Here is an 18,408-nt window from a genome sequence, read left to right on the forward strand (position 1 = left end):
CATTTGGTTCCTGTAACAAGTCACAAGGAGATGGTATGTGATTGAGAATATACGTGTGCTTTATTGCTTTTAATTTAATCAGTGAGTAGAATATTTGTTAAAAATGAACACCATACAGTCTTTGTACATGGTTTTTTCCTGAAATAAATCTGTGTTTTCTCGCTGCAGTCTATACAGTTTCACTACTTTCTAGAATTAGAAGTTTGTCTTACATTTCTATAAAGCTGTATTAGCTGATAATGGACTCTTAACTTGTACCTATCAGGTTAGCAGCATCATTGCTTATAGTTTCTTTTCATTAGCTTCTGTTTGGGTGATTTTGCAAGGAAGCTAAGGTAGTTATGGGAAACAAAACCTCTAATTCGAGTTTCACCAGGAAAAACATCTTGCTCTATTGATGGTGCCCTTGGCTGAAGCCTGTGACATTGGATTAATGACTCTGAAGTCCACCTGACTGCTCTGGTTTCCTCCCGTACTTGAAACAGCAGCTCCTGAACCAACTGCAGGAATAAGTCCTGTTCAGGATGTGGCAGAAGGCATCGGCTGAATGGATTGCTTTCTAAACTGCCAGAGCAATCACAAATTCTCATTTGGAAAGCTGATACATTCTCCCCAATATTAGTTTCCTCTACATGCAGTGTTTCAGAGAATCAGGCAGTTGGGCATTTCATTAGCAATATCTTAGAGGATGTCTGTCCTCTGTGGGATGGGGTCTGCACTGGTTGCCATGCTCTGTAGTTCCTTTTCTGGCTGCGGTGGTAATATTTAATACACAGGGCAGATGTAAGAGGGATGTGGTTTGACAGATTTAGTACAATTATAACGGTGGAGAAACTGTCCTTTTTTACAGGCGGGTAAAGTCATGCCATGCAGAAACGGGAACTGCACTGTTGTTCCAAGCACACAATTCTTTGGGTTGTTTAATCTCTGAGCTTTGCTGGTTTAGGATCTTTCATCAAACCAAATACTCAGGGGAGATAAAGTATTCTTCTGACATCCAGCCAAAACATTCAGTGTAAGAGCTAATATTTTCACAAATGTTCAGCTTTTGTAGGACACCGGTTCAGGCCTGGACATCCTTGAGCATGAGGAGCTCTTACTCACCTGGGCGATTCCATGGATGATGATGCACACATTCTGCTGGGGTGAAGAGCAAATGGTAGTGCAAATTCTGTGTTCTCCTAATGGATGACTCTTGTTTTTGTTTATTGCAGCAAAACCAGAAATTCTCACTCTGGATATACTTGGCAATGGTGTTCTTCAGTGCGTAGCAGCTGGATTCCCAGCCCCTACCATATACTGGTATTTTAGCCCAGGAACTGAGCAGAGGTGAGTTAAGTAAACAGGAGTCTCCAAAGGTGCAACACACTCAATTTCTAATTAAAAATTAGGAACATAAAATGACTTGGTAATAGTTATGTTCAAACGTTGCATCACTGTTTTCATCATTCTTTGTATCACATTGTTTGCAATGGTTTGTGAGAAGGCAGGGATACATTTCATTTTCCTCCTTTCCATTCTGTCCTTGAAAGGAGAATAACCAACACTTTCTGCTGCATAAAAGGCAAACTTTCTGCTGCAAGCTAGCTATGGTTTGTATCAGTTTGGCCTCAAATGACACATGTTCTCTATGCAATTTCACTGAATGCCAGTCATGGAATCACTTGTGAATAAGGTTGTTATAATTTGTTTTATCGTGTAATGAAGTAATTTTTCAAGACATAATGTAATTAGATTTCCATTCACATGAAACATATGACAAGTATACAAGTCCAGAGTTGTTATGAATAAAACCTGATATTTAGTCATTGCATTTTTAAAAAGATTGTAGAGTTTCACTGTGAAGTGAGCATTTGTGAAGCAAGTTTTAAGGTTCTGGTTTACTTCCACCATAGCTGTAGGTCTCATACTAGCAAGTCATGGGTCTCCCTCCTACCTGTGTAATTTGTTTTATGTCTGAAATAATTGTTATTTCATTAATTGTTTTAAACAGTACCCTTTTAAAAATTTTAAATGTGTGCTCATGTATCAATGTGTGCTTCATTTATCAATACATGATATATGAAGGAGAAGCAGCATCTTAAAAGAAAAGAGCTGGCTAATTTTTGACTGCATTAAAGACAATGTGACATCATGAGTAGGCTGTTTGGAGGATAAGAGCTTCAGATGAATCCCTTTTTAGAGCAGTGTTGTTTAGTTACCTGTTGGTCTGGCATTCCAGATAGCAATCCATGGCAGGTAACTGTCAGTATTGTTTCTCCCAGGTGTTTTGATTCACCGACAATATCTCCCATGCTTATCAAAAGTGGTTACACAAATTCATCAGTGCCATCATTTGAACGAATCCGGGTTGAAAGCACAATTAACACCAGCATGTTCAGGAGCACCGGCACTGTGTGCTGCGAGGCCTCCAGCAATGGGGACAGGAGCTCTGCTTTCTTCAACTTTGCTATTAAAGGTAATGACTGGAGTGATTGAGACCATAAAACAAGGGTGTCCTGCAGCTCTTTCTGTAAAAGGATTTTAAGTGGTTTACCTTTACCATAAGAAAGTTGACGGTACTGTGGCCGAGTGTATGATAGCACACTATGTTACATGCTCTGGCTGTCAAAACATTGCTTTAATTTTTCAATTAATATTGTGGTACCATCCTTTTATGGCTCCAGATCTGCAGTGCAGTAGGGGTAGCTGGTTTTATTCTGTCTGTGCAACACAGGGGCAAACCACATACAGCATTACCCTGTCTTTCCTTCTCTCTCTCCCTTTTCTTGTCATTGTCTGTTTTGACTATTTAGGCCATCACTTTTTTTTTTTTTTCAAGGAAAGATTGCATTTTATTTTAGGTTTTTACAATGTCTCGGGAAAATGCAGTCCCAAACTTGCCTGGAGCTCAAAGGTCCTGCTGTTGTAAAAGAAGTAACAACAACATACTGCAAAAAGGCTTATGAGTTTTTTTAGCAGTATTTGTGGGTTTGTGGGGGAAAAGCACTCAAACCTAGATGATTTGAAATGTGTGTGTAAAACTGTACTCTTCTTTGTGAAACCAAATGTTCTGCTTCGTTTTTACTCTCTTACACCCAGATACAACATACAAACAAAAACGCCAGATTTGGGGCAGATGGGTTGTACTGGAATGGTATTCCTTCGCTACTCGGCACAACCTCTACTTGTAAAGACTGTGCTGTAGAAATTACACTTGCGGGGGAGGGTGCAGGGGAAGAGAAGAAATTAGGACTTCAGAAAAAAAGCTTCTCTCTTTAACTTAATTTGACTGAGATCATGCAGACCCCTTGCATTAACTGATCTTGGTGTCACACCTCCTGAATTGATGAAGCTGAGACTCCCAAGGCATCAGACTGGATGGTTTCTGTGCCAACTCCGTCTCCCACAGCTCATTCAGAAAAGACATTCTGATATACCTGAAGCACATCTGGGAAAGTCAAAACCCTAAACTGTGTTTCACAAAAAAGAACTAAGGAAAGGTTTTCACCTGTATCTTTTTAATATAGTTTTTCTTGTTCAGTATTTAAGCAGAATTTTGTGTTTCTTTCCAGAGAAAATCCGTACCCATACCCTTTTTACCCCTTTACTAACTGCATTTGGAGTCGCTGCAGGACTGATGTGTATCATAGTCATGATCCTGGTGTATGTATATTTGCAGGTAAATTCTGAAGCCCTTCTGCCTGAGTTAGAAAAGTGTGTGAGCTGCCTGTGGAGGCTTCTGTAGTGACAGCCAATCTCTTTCTTTTCCAGAAACCCAAGTACGAAGTTCAGTGGAAAGTTGTTGAGGAAATAAATGGAAACAACTATGTTTACATAGACCCAACACAACTTCCTTACGATCACAAGTGGGAATTTCCAAGAAACCGTTTGAGTTTTGGTTAGTTTAGGTTTATTTAACTTCATCTGCAAGGTGAAATCTTCAGGTCTCATAGGAGACTTTGGTCAAACACAGCAGGGTTTTGTCAAAAAGATGCTGTGCAATAATGCAGATAGTGATAATTGCTCATTCTTACCTTGGGACAAAAAACAAGCCGGCGCGTCTGCAATAGCTTCTTTATATCAAAAAATAAAATGTCGAGCCCTTCAGGAGGAAGTACTCCAAGTCATTACAGAGTATTTTGTTTGCTTTATTAGGTAAAACCCTTGGTGCTGGAGCTTTTGGAAAAGTTGTTGAAGCCACTGCTTATGGTTTATTTAAATCTGATGCTGCTATGACAGTAGCAGTAAAGATGTTGAAAAGTAAGTTACTGTAGTATACTCACCAATTTTTTCTCTCTTCTATCTGGTCGGTGTGTTATGTACTGAACATTGTGCTTTGCCTTGCAGCAAGTGCCCATTTAACAGAAAGAGAAGCCTTGATGTCAGAGCTTAAAGTGCTGAGTTACCTTGGAAACCACATTAATATTGTGAATCTACTTGGAGCTTGCACTATTGGAGGTGGGGTTATCAACACATTATTGATTATTTCTGTTCCTTTTTTTATTGCCTGGAGGATGAACCTTGTGAAGAAGAATCCAAGGTGCTGCTATAAGTGTAGAAATCTTAAATACATTCCATGCTTAGACAGGTTGCAGATCATCATGACTATCACCTGTAATTTAGTGAATCCAGATTTTAGCTTCATCCTAAAACCAGTAGTAAGAGCACTGTAGTTGCAGCTAAACAAGAAGGTTGCTTTTATTCTCTTTCATATGAACCATTGTGTGCTTTCTTCTTGAGATATGACAAAGTGTACAGTATAAATTTTTTCTCTCACATGCTCTTTCTCATTAGTGAGAACTGGTGTCTTGTTGGTATCCAAGCTGAAGTCAACAGGCCTCTCTTGTATAGTCTTCCAGTCTTCTGTTTAATCTGCAAATGTGTCTGCTAAGGCACCACTAAAGTTACAAATTCTAAGCAGCAGAAAGTTGAGAAAAATAATTTTCCGAATAAAATATTGCACAACAATGTTTCACGTTTGTTTTCATACATAATAAAAGCTAGAAAACATCTGAAGTGTTAATACAGAATGATAGAGACCTGTACTTTTAATAGCTGTGCATTTTAATATGAAAGATGGTGTTGCTTCTTATTCAAATATATGTTCTTTAAGTTTCTGCTTAATTTTTCAAAGAAAAGGAGCTTGTAAAAATTCAGTTTTAGACAAAGGCAAAACATTTCTCACATTTAACGATTTAAAAATAGAATGAAACAATTTTGTTCATGCAGTCAACAAAGTAGACTCACTGGCCTAAGTGTATGTGTCTCAGCTGAAAAAATGTGGTGTCTGTAAGAAAATCCTGCCAGTAACACTGTTTTTGCTATTGTGAAAGCTATAGTTTTTAACTGCAAAAGAATGGAAATAAACTAGTGAGGTTAGGAAACAATGGCACAGAATAAACTTAGAGATGAAATAACACATAGTGCAATTGCATATTCAAGATCCATAGCTGGAATCATTCACTCAGAAGACACATATTTGATCTATAAACATCCGTGCTGAAGATGACTTGATTCTCTTTTCTGATTTCATTTTAATATTCTAAGACCTTGTGCAATGTAGTTCTCTGTCGCAGCGGGCTGTTCTGTTTGAATGATTTTTCCTATTATACTGCAGAATATAACACTCTACATCATTTCCAAAACATTACTGAAGGAGTGTGAAGCTCTACTGTAAACACAAGTGAATCAAAAGGATTAATGTTTGAAGCTTGAATTACTCTTAACGTTTGGAACAAATAACTTCCTTCAGGAAGTGAGCAAAATCAAACAGATGTGTCTGGCCAGAAACATTATCACACAAAGAAAGAGAAAAAGACTTATTTGTTTAATTTTTGTACAGTGTAACGCTATTGAGGGGCAGAAAATTAATTGGGACACAGCTTTAGCTGGACCATAGTTGTTCATTTGTGAAAGGGAAGATGCTGGGTTACATTTCTATAACTTTTCAAGTCTAGACAGTGCTAGGCAGTGTGATTTTTTTTTTAATAGTCCAGCCTGTGTGCTTCACTGAATACTATCTTTATGTAGGGTTTACTGCTTTGAAAACAATATTCACCAGCTTTATAAACCTTACATGCATCTACAGGTCCCACTCTGGTCATTACAGAATATTGCTGCTATGGTGATCTTTTAAATTTTCTTAGACGGAAGCGAGATTCATTTATTTGCCCAAAACATGAAGAACATGCAGATACAGCAGTTTATGAGAACCTTTTGCATCAGGCAGAGCCTGCAGCGTAAGTATGACCTGCTGAAATGTACTTGTGTTTTTAGAAGATTGGGAAGGAGGAGATATCAAAGTTTGTTAGAGATAAGAGGTGTGGAGAAATCTTTCATGAAACAGGCTTTGAATATTCTTTGCTGCACAAGGAAGCAATTCAATTAAGAGATAATTTGTACAGCGGGTGGTTTATTCTAACAGAGTGCAATGGATTGTATACACTCTATGTTTTACTTCTTTATCAAATTTTCTGCAGTTATTTTATGCACTTCCTTAGTTCCAATCTTCGTATGCATTTGTGTTTGCTGTTCCCATTTAACACTGCCAGTGCTCATTTAGCAGCATGAATTACAATTCCTCCAGTGTTGGGATGTTAGTACTCTGAGCTCTACCAAGTTTCTGCCTTCAGAAATTGCTTTTACAAAATCAAACCAGTGCCTTACAGTGTCTGAGGCAGGCTACTACTGACAGCTCACTATATTTTGTGATGAAACAACCCGTTGTCACAATTCTGAATTGCTCTTGTACTTTTTTTTTTCCCAGTTACTTCATCTGTATATTTTTAACTGCTGCATTTTAGATGCAACATCCCAGGGTTGTTCCAAGTGCATTTCCAAGCAGACTTCCTTCCCTTTGCAAAGTGAGGGAGAAATAACTTACCAAAACCTAGGGTCTGTTACAATACCTGTCCATTTGCCATTGGAGGTGTGCCCTCTTCAGTGAAGGAATCTCGCTGTTTGAGCACATTTTATAAATTGAGTTATTAACAGCAGATTATTTACCAAATTCTCATATTTGTATTTACTGTAAAGTTGTACCTGCTGAATAGTGTATCATAGATGTTTCTGATGGTAACTAAAACTGTTGGTGATCTCATTGCTCCTTTCCATGTTAGCTCTCTGGCTGCATTTATTGGATATAAACTAAACACATATGTCAGGCTAAGGAAGTATATGAGTTCTAATGACAATGAAGTGAAAAATGCCAAAGTACATCCATCATTTCTAAAGGTGCCTAACTACTTATTTATAAATCATATAGTCTGAAAATCTGTACATTTGAATTATACAGGGCAGCATGAAAATTTAGACTTAAAAGAATGTAGTAGATGGCTATCCCAAGCCTCAGCTGATTTTTTGAAATACATATGAATCCCCTATGGAACTTGGGAATCTCTGCATTTAACATTTTTTACTGTTTTTATTCCGCATTTCAATTACCAATTGAACTGCTGAAATATTTGGTAGAAGTTGGCCTAAGCAGAAGAAGGAAGCATTAGCAGATCCTGTGAAACATCTGGATGTTATTTTATAGAGAGTGAAATCTGTATAAACAGTATTCATGTGAAAGGTTTTGTTTGCTCACCTGAGCCAAACTCCAAACTTTGAGATGTATCATTAACTGTATTGTCAAACCTCTCTTTCTGTACAGGCATTTCCTCAACTTTTTCACCCATCCATCCATTAGTTTCCAATCTACTGATGATTTGTAAAGCAGTATATTCAGAAGGTTGGCGTGACCTTGGCTTTTTGTTTGGATGGCTGTTGAGACCTTTTTCATTAAACTATGTTTCATTTGATCTGCTGCCTCTACAGTGATGCTGCCAATGAGTACATGGACATGAAACCAGGAGTGTCATATGCAGTCCCACCAAAGGCTGATAAAAAACGTCCTGTGAAGTCCGGTGAGTTCAGTGACAAGGAATTCTGTTTGCTGGTGGGAGTGCAGAAAGAGGGGCTTCAGAGATTTTTTTCAGGTTTATCATACTTGTGTCTCATGAATGGGGACAATTAAAACTCAGTAATTGGTATGAGAAGGTTTGAAAAAGAACAATATGCTAAATTACAGTGTGTTGTATTTCTCCACACTTAAATGGAGTATCAGGATTGTTTTTTGCATTTTGGTGATGGGCTATTTATGTGACTCTAGACTGGTACTTACTCAAATAACTGTTGTGTTTAACATTAACACAACTCATGTTTCTACATGATTGCACTTGCTCAACTCAAAAGCTGTTTTTGTTTATATTCCGTAGGATCCTACGCTGATCAGGATGTTACCCTTTCTATGCCAGAAGATGATGAACTTGCTCTAGATGTTGAAAATCTCCTAAGCTTTTCTTACCAGGTGGCAAAGGGCATGAGCTTCCTTGCCTCCAAAAATGTAAGTTAAGAATTTTTCAGAGCTGGACAGAACCAATATATTTTTTTATTTTTTTTAGCGTCACTTTCGGTGTTCCAATGTGATCCATGTGTTTAAATGCCGAATATTTCTATATTTTTTTCAACAAACACTGCAAACTGGTACACTCTCTCTCGTACCTGAAGCTTGCCTAAGGGTGGAGTTCCATACTGTGCTTATTGGCCAAAAGTGATGTTTTATATCCCATAAAACAGAATATAGGGTGCACAGTAGTCAATGTGAAGCAGTGCTATTGTATATCCACAGTTCAGGCTAGTAGAATCAGTGCAAAACTATCTATTTGCATGAGTTTTAAACAATGCTGCACCTGCTACTTCTCTCATGTAGAATACTGCCATAAACAGGGGAGCTATCACATTATGTGCTTTTTTTGTAAGTATGGCTTAATTCACAGGAGATGTCTCAATGTTTAATTTTCTGGAAAGATAAAATCAGCTGAGAGACCCACAAAGAATCTTTTTAATCTTTTTTGGCTACACTGAGCATAATAGACATTTCTCTGGGTTTCTTAGGAGAGGTATTGTATAACAGAAAGGGATTTATAAAGAATAGAAGTCTTAAGTACAGCATAATTAGGATTTTCCAATGGTTATTCTCACATCGTATTGGAAAAAAGTCATTTAACATGTAAACACTATAACTAATGTAGGCGCAGAATACTACAGGTGCACCTTGGAAAAATACAAGCCCAAATTTAGGCAATTCAAGGAAAGAAAGGTAATCCTGGAGTCCTGTGTTACTACTGGGAAATGCATCTCAGATTCTGCTGCAAGGAAAGTGCACAGTAAAACTTACTTTTGCACTTGTTTTTTTCCTCCCACTGTTCCTTCTTCCAAACCAAACCATAAACTTCTCTTTAGTTTATTTTTCATCTATCAACAGGGTCAAAAGAGGCCTGACATGCAAACGTGTTATGTTACAGATTTTAATGGTGTTCACCATGCTTCTGCATTCTTCACTATTCAGAACATCTGGTGCTGAGCACACATATTCTGTATTTCTTCTTTTTTCCTATGAAGTAGCCCCAGGATTCACTATATATCATTCCCAGAAGACTTTTTCTTCGTAGTCTTTCCATTTTCACAAACAGACACGGTGGTGTTGAGTAGCAAAGGCAATAATGAATGTAACGTCACCTCACTTCACCTTGAGATTGGGAAGTAATGTGCAGTATCGCTTTGGCAGTGCAGAATTGACAACGATATCAAGAATTAAGTTGCAGTGTGCTAACATGTTAGTCTGCTTGGTCCTCTTCAGTCGTGTATGTACATGCATTTAGCTCCAGCTAGGTAACACAGAGTAGCGTGGGCTGATGGACAAGGTGCCTCAGATCGCCTCAAGTCCTCGAGGAAGGAGGGTCCAAGCAGACCAGCAGTGCAGAGTACCCAGCTGCACTTCTGCAATTTGCTTGCCTATCAAGGCTATGCAGGAGCTGGTGTAGGAGCTTATTCTGAGAGGGTAATTGCCTTAAGCACATGGTGCCTTAATCACAAGACAGGGCTTCCTCTGTTGGACAAAGTCTTTATTCAATGCAAACTGCACTGATTCTGGAGGAGTAAGGCGGAGTCATACTGGTGCTTGGCCATTTCATCGCCATCCTGCTTCAGAGCAGTTATGTTCTCAGCCTTACATATGCAAAGTGCAGAATATGTTGCATAAGGAGCTGAACAAGAGTCCTCTGAGACAGTAGTTGTTATTAAAAATAGTTCCTTGTGTAAGCATGCTAAAGTGACTGCAGGTTGCTTATGCAATCTGCAGTTATTTTCTGAGCTTGATTTGTGTAACTCTTGATATTTTAAGTCATTTTTCATAGGGAATTCTGAAAGCTTTGTATTTCAAGGAAAAAAGAAAAATTGAACTATCTTCAGTTGTTTTTTAGATAGATGTCATCTGTGTACTATATGCCATTAGTAAAGCAGAAGCTTAATACTCTCCTTTCCAGACGGAGAAAGAAATCATTTTGTTAGAGAACCATGTCCATTCTCTAACAAACACACAGGGACTCCCCAGTTGCATACAAAAAAATACAGCTTCTGGGAAACTCAGGCAGTCTTCTGTAGCTGGAGTTATTAACACATGCCCACTTCTCAAGTGAAAACTGGAATATAAGCTAGCTAGGTCACAGAATGCATGACTGTCCACTGAAAGACATTGGAATGTGAAAATTTCCAATATTTTCAAATATTTAGGTCTGCTTATAAAGTTCTTCTAGGTATTTAGTAATTCAGGTTTTCCAAAGAAGTATTTCTGAAATGGAATTCAGTTTAATGTTTGTGTGCTTTGAAGTTGTTACCATAATTTTCCCTATTTTCAGCTTTGCAGGATTTTCCCCTCAACCACAATAGTTACTTAATAGACTATTGGAATTATTTTGGAAACAAACCACATTTTTCCCCTATTTCTTCTTTATTAGGAAGTAAGCCAATGATGATTTTGATAAAAAAGAGGGGAAAATACATTATATTTTAGCTGAAAATGTGGAACACTGAAAAATTCAAAGTGACTGCAAGTGGTCTTTTCTAAAATAAATGCATAGACAACCTCAACAACATGGATCAATGTCATGATCGTAAAGATACTACACCAGAATGTTTAATCATCTGAGTAAGCTTATTAGCACATGGCTTTCAGCTTGCCATAAAATGCATAATGCAGTAACTTATATAGCTAAATAAACATGTAACCAAGGAACAGTCATTTAAAGATATTATAAAATAGCTTTGTTTGTCTGTTTGTTTTTTTAGTGCATTCATAGGGATCTGGCCGCAAGAAATATTCTTCTAACTCATGGTCGAATTACAAAAATCTGTGATTTTGGCCTGGCAAGAGATATAAGGAATGACTCAAATTATGTGGTCAAAGGAAATGTAAGTATATATGATACTTTATCCACTTGTTTTAAGTTAAAGGAGTTCCTGTTATCTTGACAGACAAAGAAAAGTGTTTCTTAGTTAAATGGAAATCTGGATTTCCCAGTTGTGGCATATATCCGTGTTGGTCAGGAAGGTTAGGAGGGGCAATTTCTGACTTAATGTGCTGACAAAACCCTGGGTATATGCATGTTGTTATACTGGCAAACATGTACTGCTATCTGAATATATGTTGTAGTGGAAGAGATGTTTTTGCTGCACTAATATAATGTCTAATCTTTCTATTGTATTTGAATGTACTAAAAGTTACAGCTCTGTGAATAATTGCAAGTTTTGTCATAGGAATATTCTGGTAACCCAATCCTAAATATAATTATTTGAAAACTTTTTCTCTGAGCATTGCTCTATTTGTCCATTACTGAGTATATTTTAAAAATATCTAAATAATCAGGGGTTTGCAGCCCATTCTTTTCTGTTAGAGATCACTCAGACAATAGAAAGTGAATTTTGAAGTGTGAATTTATTAATTAGGGCATAAATTAGGGAGGCAAAAAGACCTTAGTTTTCTCTGATTCCATACAGAGATCTTAACCTCATATGTGTAAATACATCTTTAACTTGTAGCTATAGTTCAATCTCTGTAACAGGATTGGAACAAGACACTATATTTTGATGAGAAAAGTTTAAAACTTCCCATGTAGAAGAGTACCAATCTCATGAGTACTGATGAAACCTCTAGAGGGGTACAAAGGCACTTTGAAGTGATGCAGATTACCTTGGCAGCACTTGAAGTCCTCTTTAAAGGGCTAGTGCAGTAAAAAGAATCCTACTGCAAAAGAAAGTTGAGCTTTTCTGTGGTTAAGCTGGAGAAGTGTGTATGAAGTGTAGGTGTTTTGCATCTCAAACTGATTTATGCTGCTTGGATTACTGTTCTTAGTCTGTGTCATATGGGTGCAGCCAGCTGCTACCTTCAGACTACGCATGCTTTCACTTGCACTGTTTCTCAAAGAAGAGAAGATCCAGCAAGGCAACTCTCCTCCTCAGCCCAGCTGAGGACTCTGTGTTCAGCAGCTGGTCATTAGTTAGGGATGTGACAACAAAGGAACTGAAGCTTATGTGGCCTGGCTTTGGGCAAGCTGATAAAGAGAGAAAATCCCACACCTGAGCATCTATCACCGAAGGGGTGTGCCACATTCCACTTGAGTCAGTCCATGGCACCTCAGATGTTTGAGATATCTGCTCTTGTGCTGTCACCCAGCAGGCCTTTATGTCTCAGGCCCTTATTTTCATGTTGATTAAAGCCTCAAAGTGTCTCAACCATGTGAATCTCATCTATGTGCCTATCGCAGCTAGTCCACGAAAGCAGACTCGCATGTTTGATTGAAGAACCATGTCACAGTCATTTATATTATTTTCCTCCGACTTCCTGATACCCTTTATTAACTAGACAGAGGGAATCCAACAGTGTCCAAGAAATCAGAGTGCAAGCAACTACATTCGTTTGGTAGACCCACAGAAAGGTAGATCAGTAGTGATGCAGCACTTGGAGACTCTACATTGTTAAGATTTTCATTTTTGTTGAATATTTCTACTTCCTTATTTTACAAGCATTTAAAGCACATAAAAAGTAGAAAAGGTTAATTTTATCTTTTTAATTCTGTCTGCCTTATGTCCATTGTCTTAATTCATTCCCTTTTCCCTGGAAAGGCTCGTCTTCCTGTGAAGTGGATGGCACCCGAAAGTATTTTCAATTGCGTCTACACCTTTGAGAGTGACGTGTGGTCTTATGGGATATTGCTTTGGGAGCTCTTTTCTTTAGGTAAGCTCCTTGAAGATCTGTACTTCAGATCTATTTCATTTTGGGGTTTACTGGAGATGCAGAAATCATGTTGCTCATCTGCTTTCTCAACAGGAAGCAGCCCTTATCCAGGGATACCTGTGGACTCCAAGTTCTATAAAATGATCAAGGAGGGATACAGGATGTTTAGCCCTGAGTGTGCACCGCCTGAAATGTAAGCAAGCAACCAGCACCTCTAATCATCTAAACATCAGTAATGATGCATTCTTGCATTAAGGTTCATTGCACTGCCCCATTATCTTTTTTTTAAGTTCTTTTCATGTTTTAAGTAATTAATGTACTCTAACTAGCAGAATACATGCATGTGTTAGAAGCAATGAAATACACTCATGCCTTGTGCCATCTGATCACTTTTTCATGGCATCTGCTCTGTGTCAATAAATTACTGACAGATCACAGTACATAATTAAACATTTTTACTTCAGATAAATAAGTCAGTGAGATGTATCACCAGACTGTACAGCATCTGCATTTGTGCTGTACTTCCTGACAAGAAGGACTGGCAAGAGGACTGGCTACTGATCTTCTTTATTAGCTACCCCTAATTCACTGTTTTGTAAATGGATTGGCATTTAGCAAGGTGTCAAAGAAAACTGTGTCCAGAGCCTCCTATTAGTACTTAGTCTTCCCTTGTCACAAACACAGGTGTTAGCAACACCATTCCTGTTCTTAAAAGTTGTTTAAAGAAGATGGGACTGGGTCACACTTTTCTTTAAAATAATAATGGAGGCAGGATAAAAGCTCTAAGGACTTCCCCATGAGCAGTACTTAATTTCAGTATCTTTACAGGTATGATATAATGAAGAGCTGCTGGGATGCTGATCCTTTACAAAGACCCACATTTAAACAAATTGTACAGATGATAGAGCAGCAGCTTTCAGATAATGCCCCCCGGGTAAGTTATGGATCAAGCAGTTTCAAACAAGGTGTTATACTAGAGCAGAGAGCCCAGGCACTTATTTCCAGTGTTATTTATGTAGCTTTGCACTGTCAGTTTGAGTTGTAGAAATGATATCTGGGCTACTCACTTCTGCTTAGCTGTGTTATTAGGCAGTAGTTGTCTAAGCCCACACCAAAAATGTACCAGCTGGGGGAGACTCTTTGTATGATTGATGTTTCTCACTCAAAATAGACCTGTCACAACAATTTTGATGTTACAACATGTAACTACATACATGTTGTATGTATGTACATACATTTGCAACATAAATTCCTTTATCCCGAACTATGAAAAATTCTATTAATCTGGGAAACAGAAATGAAGTATATTTAACTTTATTAGAAATGTTTTCTGGATGAAAGGGTGGAGCTTTTGGTGCACCTCTGCATCTTCTCACTTGCTTCCCTTAGTTCTATTTATATGACCTTGGAGGTATGTTATGACAAACTGTATTTGCTGCTCTTTTGACCGTTCCTGAGTAAAAACCTATTCTGAGTGGCTTAACTGGACAAAACAGTCTAAAGAAAAATTGGAGGCACATGAAAAACTTGGATTTTCTCTCTCCATAACTTTTTGTGTTATTGGGGTTTGAAAAAGTATATTTAAAACCTGGTTTAAAAATAAAGCTTCTCTTTACCTTCTGGATGCCTTGTTTAGGCACAGAGTACATGGCTTCCTGACAATTTGAGAAAAGAGGAAACTGAAAGCTGCTGGTGTTCAGTTGCATCCTGTAGCGTATTTTTGGCAGGTGCAGACATTACTAAAACAAAAGCAAGAATGTGAAGGAAGTATTAGTGAGGTTTCTGGGGGAGTTTAGTAATAACCTGAACTGTGTGTTTTCGAGCTCAGTTGAAATTTGGCATGCAGTTTGAAGCTGTGGTGTTGTCGAGATTAAGATTCTTGTTTCTTTAAAAGAGCAGTTAAGCCCAAGACCTTTTGAAACTATTTTGATTTGAAATGCCTGAGCTGGAACCCTTCCATGACGGTGTGTAGTGTGAAAAGGCTAGGAAAGGAGAGCTCTCCAAAAACGCATGAAGGGAGCAGTCTGCAGAGTACTGACACCAGTCTTTGGCTTCTGCAGGTTTATGCCAACTTCTCAACCCCACCTTCCAGTCAAGGAAATGCTCCAGATCACTCAGTGAGGATTAACTCAGTGGGTAGCAGTGCTTCATCTACTCAGCCTCTCCTGGTACGCGAAGAAGTCTGAGTGGCTTCTCTAAAGAAGAGGAGCTCAGAGCTGTTTGTATTGTGCAGGGGGTGAGAGAGGAATGACTTCAATATTTTCTCTTACTTTTACTCACTACTACCACTGTGTAGCTGAAACATTGTTGTAATACTGTCCTTTACCATGTACTGTTACACATAAACCTAATCTGCTGAGCACGGTTACAGGCATCATTACAGTGTTAACTGAAGCTGTATATATTTTGCTGTGTTGTGTGTATTTGCAGTAGAGAGCCAGATGTGAAGGAAAAACCAACCAACAAAAGAATTCCTGAGCCAGGATATGGAATGAGATGAATGTAGATCAAACCAAAATTGCAGTGATCCTTCTCTGGATCTGTGCCTGGAATGCATACAGTCATTTTCTAGTTAATCTTGTTTTGCCGAATTTAAGAAATAAACTAATATGAAGTTAATGGCTTTGCAAACCCCTTTCCACATCAGTCAAGCCCGAGAAGCTTTCCCTGGCAGGTATCATAGGTTGGAGGCCAGTGAGGGCACTGTACGTACCTGGGAAAGAGGGGTGAATGGACCAAGACCCTTCCAAAGCTGATCTGCACAGCTGGAAACCCTCCTGGGAGCTCTGGGGTTTGAACCAGAGGAGAAGGGAAAAAGAGTATGGATCTTCATCTTTATTTCCCACCTGCACTGTCAGCCTTGCAAACTAGTTGCAGGATTTCCACGGACGTATGCACTACTTCCCACTGACGCATTCCCTGCCAGGATAAAGCTGCCCAGGATAAAACTCCACCTTTGAGCCTGAACCATTCCTGTGCCCTCCTGTCTTGAGAGCCCAAGGGCTTTGATGTTTGTTTTGCTAATAGTAATGTCTAAAATGTTCACCAAAGATTAGTGGCCCTGCCAAATTGGTCAAAATAGAGGAGGAGGGCTGCTTCCAATAAACTGTGTGTTTGGAGGAGAGGCCGTTTAACGAGTCATCTTATCTAAGTCAGAGCAGAGCCAAAAATTTCTCTCCTGGGGGCCCTTTCTTTATCTTGTCCTGCTGAGGTGAATTCTTCCCGCAGGCAGTCTTGGATGGTGCTAACTAGAAAGGGCTATTTTCCCCACCCTGAGTTGTTTGATCTTTCCATGGTAGTCCAGAGAGGGTAATAAGGAAGAGTCTAACTGGGGAGTGCTGAATTTATAAATGGGATAAACGAAAGAATCCCTTCAGTTTTCCTTGACACACAGGAGGCTTTGGGATCAGCATCTGTTGAGCCTAGGGTTGGGCTCAAGTATTTTCTAACCCCTTTTATTCTCATCAGGAGCACTGCTAGTTCTTTTCTTCCTTTGTTTCTGACCCCTAGAAATATGTAATGGCATTGAGAGAAGCATTCATCAGAGGCAGAGTACTAGCTGAGTACCTATTTATTTACAATGCACTTAAGCACTCTGTAACTTTTACTTTACCAGGATTTTGGTTGAGTTTACATGCAATTCAAAGTATAACTAACTGCCCAAATACAAGGTAATTGTAAATACACACACTGGTGGTATATTTTGGGTTACATTGAATACCATGCTCCTCCTACGACTGTGCATTTGGTTTATTGTTACAGAAATCTGTCTTTAAGAGTTTAGTCAAAAATTAGCCATTTGCACTGAACTTAGGCTGTTGCACCTTTCCAAAGTTAGCCATTTGTTTGGATGCACTCTTGTGCATACTTGTTGAGCATTTTCAGTTTAATGCTATAAAAGCTCTTTTGTAACATGGCTTTCAGAGCAATTGTAGACAAAGTAGTTGTTATAGATGTCTCGGTACTTTACAGACACTTAGCTGAAAGAGGTTTGGTTTTTTTTCGTTCTTGAAATTTATATTTTTATAATTTTGGGGTTTTTGAAACTTATTTTGCAATGGCTTGGTGTTTTGAGTGGGTTTATGCATTGTTTTTGTAAATATGGAAATGTAGCAATAATGTCCTTTTGACTATTCTCAGTCCTTGAGTCTCAAAAATATTTTTATATATATATATATATATGCAAAAACTATATGTATAAAAATGTGTTTGAAAGTTTATGAAACACTTATGGATATGTTGCTCAGTTGTAGAATTGCAGTTCAGAAAAGTTCAAATAAATCTGTAAATACATATTCAAATGCTACTGATGTTTACCCATGTTAAGATGGACTATTTTCATGTAAGTCTTAATAAATTCTTGGGGTGAAGTAAAATCTCAGTGTCTGGCCACACACAGGTCAGGTTTGGCATTCTGAAACATTTTTGCAAATATATGCCAGACAACCTTACTGTGTATTTGTTATGTAAGTCCTTTACCTGTGAATATATGGGACAAATACTTGGATGCAGCTTTATTCTGGAAAGAATTGCAATTAGAAGATTGATCCTGCCGTCTGTTGATGCAGTCTATGTGTCATGAACAGTATTTAAAACAAAGATATCTCAGTGTTATTAAGAGTTTGGTTGCAGAGACAGTTGGAGGCACTCAAAGGCTGCAGTGATACTGAATATCCCCCCTTCCTTAAACACATGTACATGCTCTTGTCCCCTCCTGCACCCTGGCACTAAGCTCAGACTGGGCTGGCCGAGTGCAGCACTGCAGGGGAGGCAGCAGGAAATAACTGGTGCTGCTTCAGACCCCCCTTTGGAGGGGAGGTCATAAAGAGAAAATGAGATGCTTCTCTTGCTGAGCAGGTACCTTGTGTCTTAGTGGGAGACCCCCTGCTTTAGTTACTCCAGGTTTGAAATCTGTGAGTGCCCTACTCACGCTTGTTCATGTGCTGCATAAGAGTTTTCATAGGCCTGGCTGGTGCATGGTTTAATAGTAGATATAGAGCATAAAAGCATAAGTTTCTAGATACCAAAACCCCTGCTATTTCACAGGAGAGACTGACCTCAGCTGTTTTGGTCCTTAAACATTTCTGTCAGCAGACCTCCTTGAAGAGCTCTCCTCCTTTAGTTTCCTTTGTTAAACAGCTTCCCTTTTTTTTTCTTCCACCTAGGTCTTCACTCTGTTTGTTAAAACTAGTTAAGGAAATTAAAACCTAATTTTACCAGGAACCAGGAGGTGCAGGTTTTGTCCCAATTAGCACTGTCATTGTTTCTAGCAATGCTTCAGAAGATACCAAGATTGTGTCTGATTTGGACTC

General features: G+C 38.6%; 1 protein-coding gene across 5 annotated transcripts in view; it reads left to right on the top strand.

Annotated features, from left to right (window-relative positions):
* Nucleotides 1–17,470, top strand: part of KIT (KIT proto-oncogene, receptor tyrosine kinase) — a 54,369-nt gene extending 36,899 nt beyond the window's left edge. For all 5 annotated transcript variants that reach the window (XM_051790376.1, XM_051790379.1, XM_051790378.1 and 2 more), the window contains exons 8-21: nucleotides 1,215–1,329; nucleotides 2,265–2,458; nucleotides 3,555–3,661; nucleotides 3,754–3,880; nucleotides 4,138–4,242; nucleotides 4,330–4,440; nucleotides 6,071–6,221; nucleotides 7,801–7,889; nucleotides 8,241–8,368; nucleotides 11,152–11,274; nucleotides 12,985–13,096; nucleotides 13,190–13,289; nucleotides 13,925–14,030; nucleotides 15,157–17,470. In XM_051790376.1, the coding sequence (XP_051646336.1) occupies nucleotides 1,215–1,329; nucleotides 2,265–2,458; nucleotides 3,555–3,661; nucleotides 3,754–3,880; nucleotides 4,138–4,242; nucleotides 4,330–4,440; nucleotides 6,071–6,221; nucleotides 7,801–7,889; nucleotides 8,241–8,368; nucleotides 11,152–11,274; nucleotides 12,985–13,096; nucleotides 13,190–13,289; nucleotides 13,925–14,030; nucleotides 15,157–15,282 (1,694 nt within the window). In that variant the 3' untranslated portion in view covers nucleotides 15,283–17,470. The remainder of the gene's footprint in view (nucleotides 1–1,214; nucleotides 1,330–2,264; nucleotides 2,459–3,554; nucleotides 3,662–3,753; nucleotides 3,881–4,137; nucleotides 4,243–4,329; nucleotides 4,441–6,070; nucleotides 6,222–7,800; nucleotides 7,890–8,240; nucleotides 8,369–11,151; nucleotides 11,275–12,984; nucleotides 13,097–13,189; nucleotides 13,290–13,924; nucleotides 14,031–15,156) is intronic.
* The last annotated feature ends 938 nt before the right edge of the window (nucleotides 17,471–18,408 follow it).

Source organism: Manacus candei, unplaced genomic scaffold (genome assembly GCF_025592945.1).
Source record: "Manacus candei isolate 608988 ecotype Guabito, Panama unplaced genomic scaffold, ASM2559294v1 h1tg000028l, whole genome shotgun sequence".
In the NCBI taxonomy this organism is placed as follows: Eukaryota; Metazoa; Chordata; class Aves; order Passeriformes; family Pipridae; genus Manacus; species Manacus candei.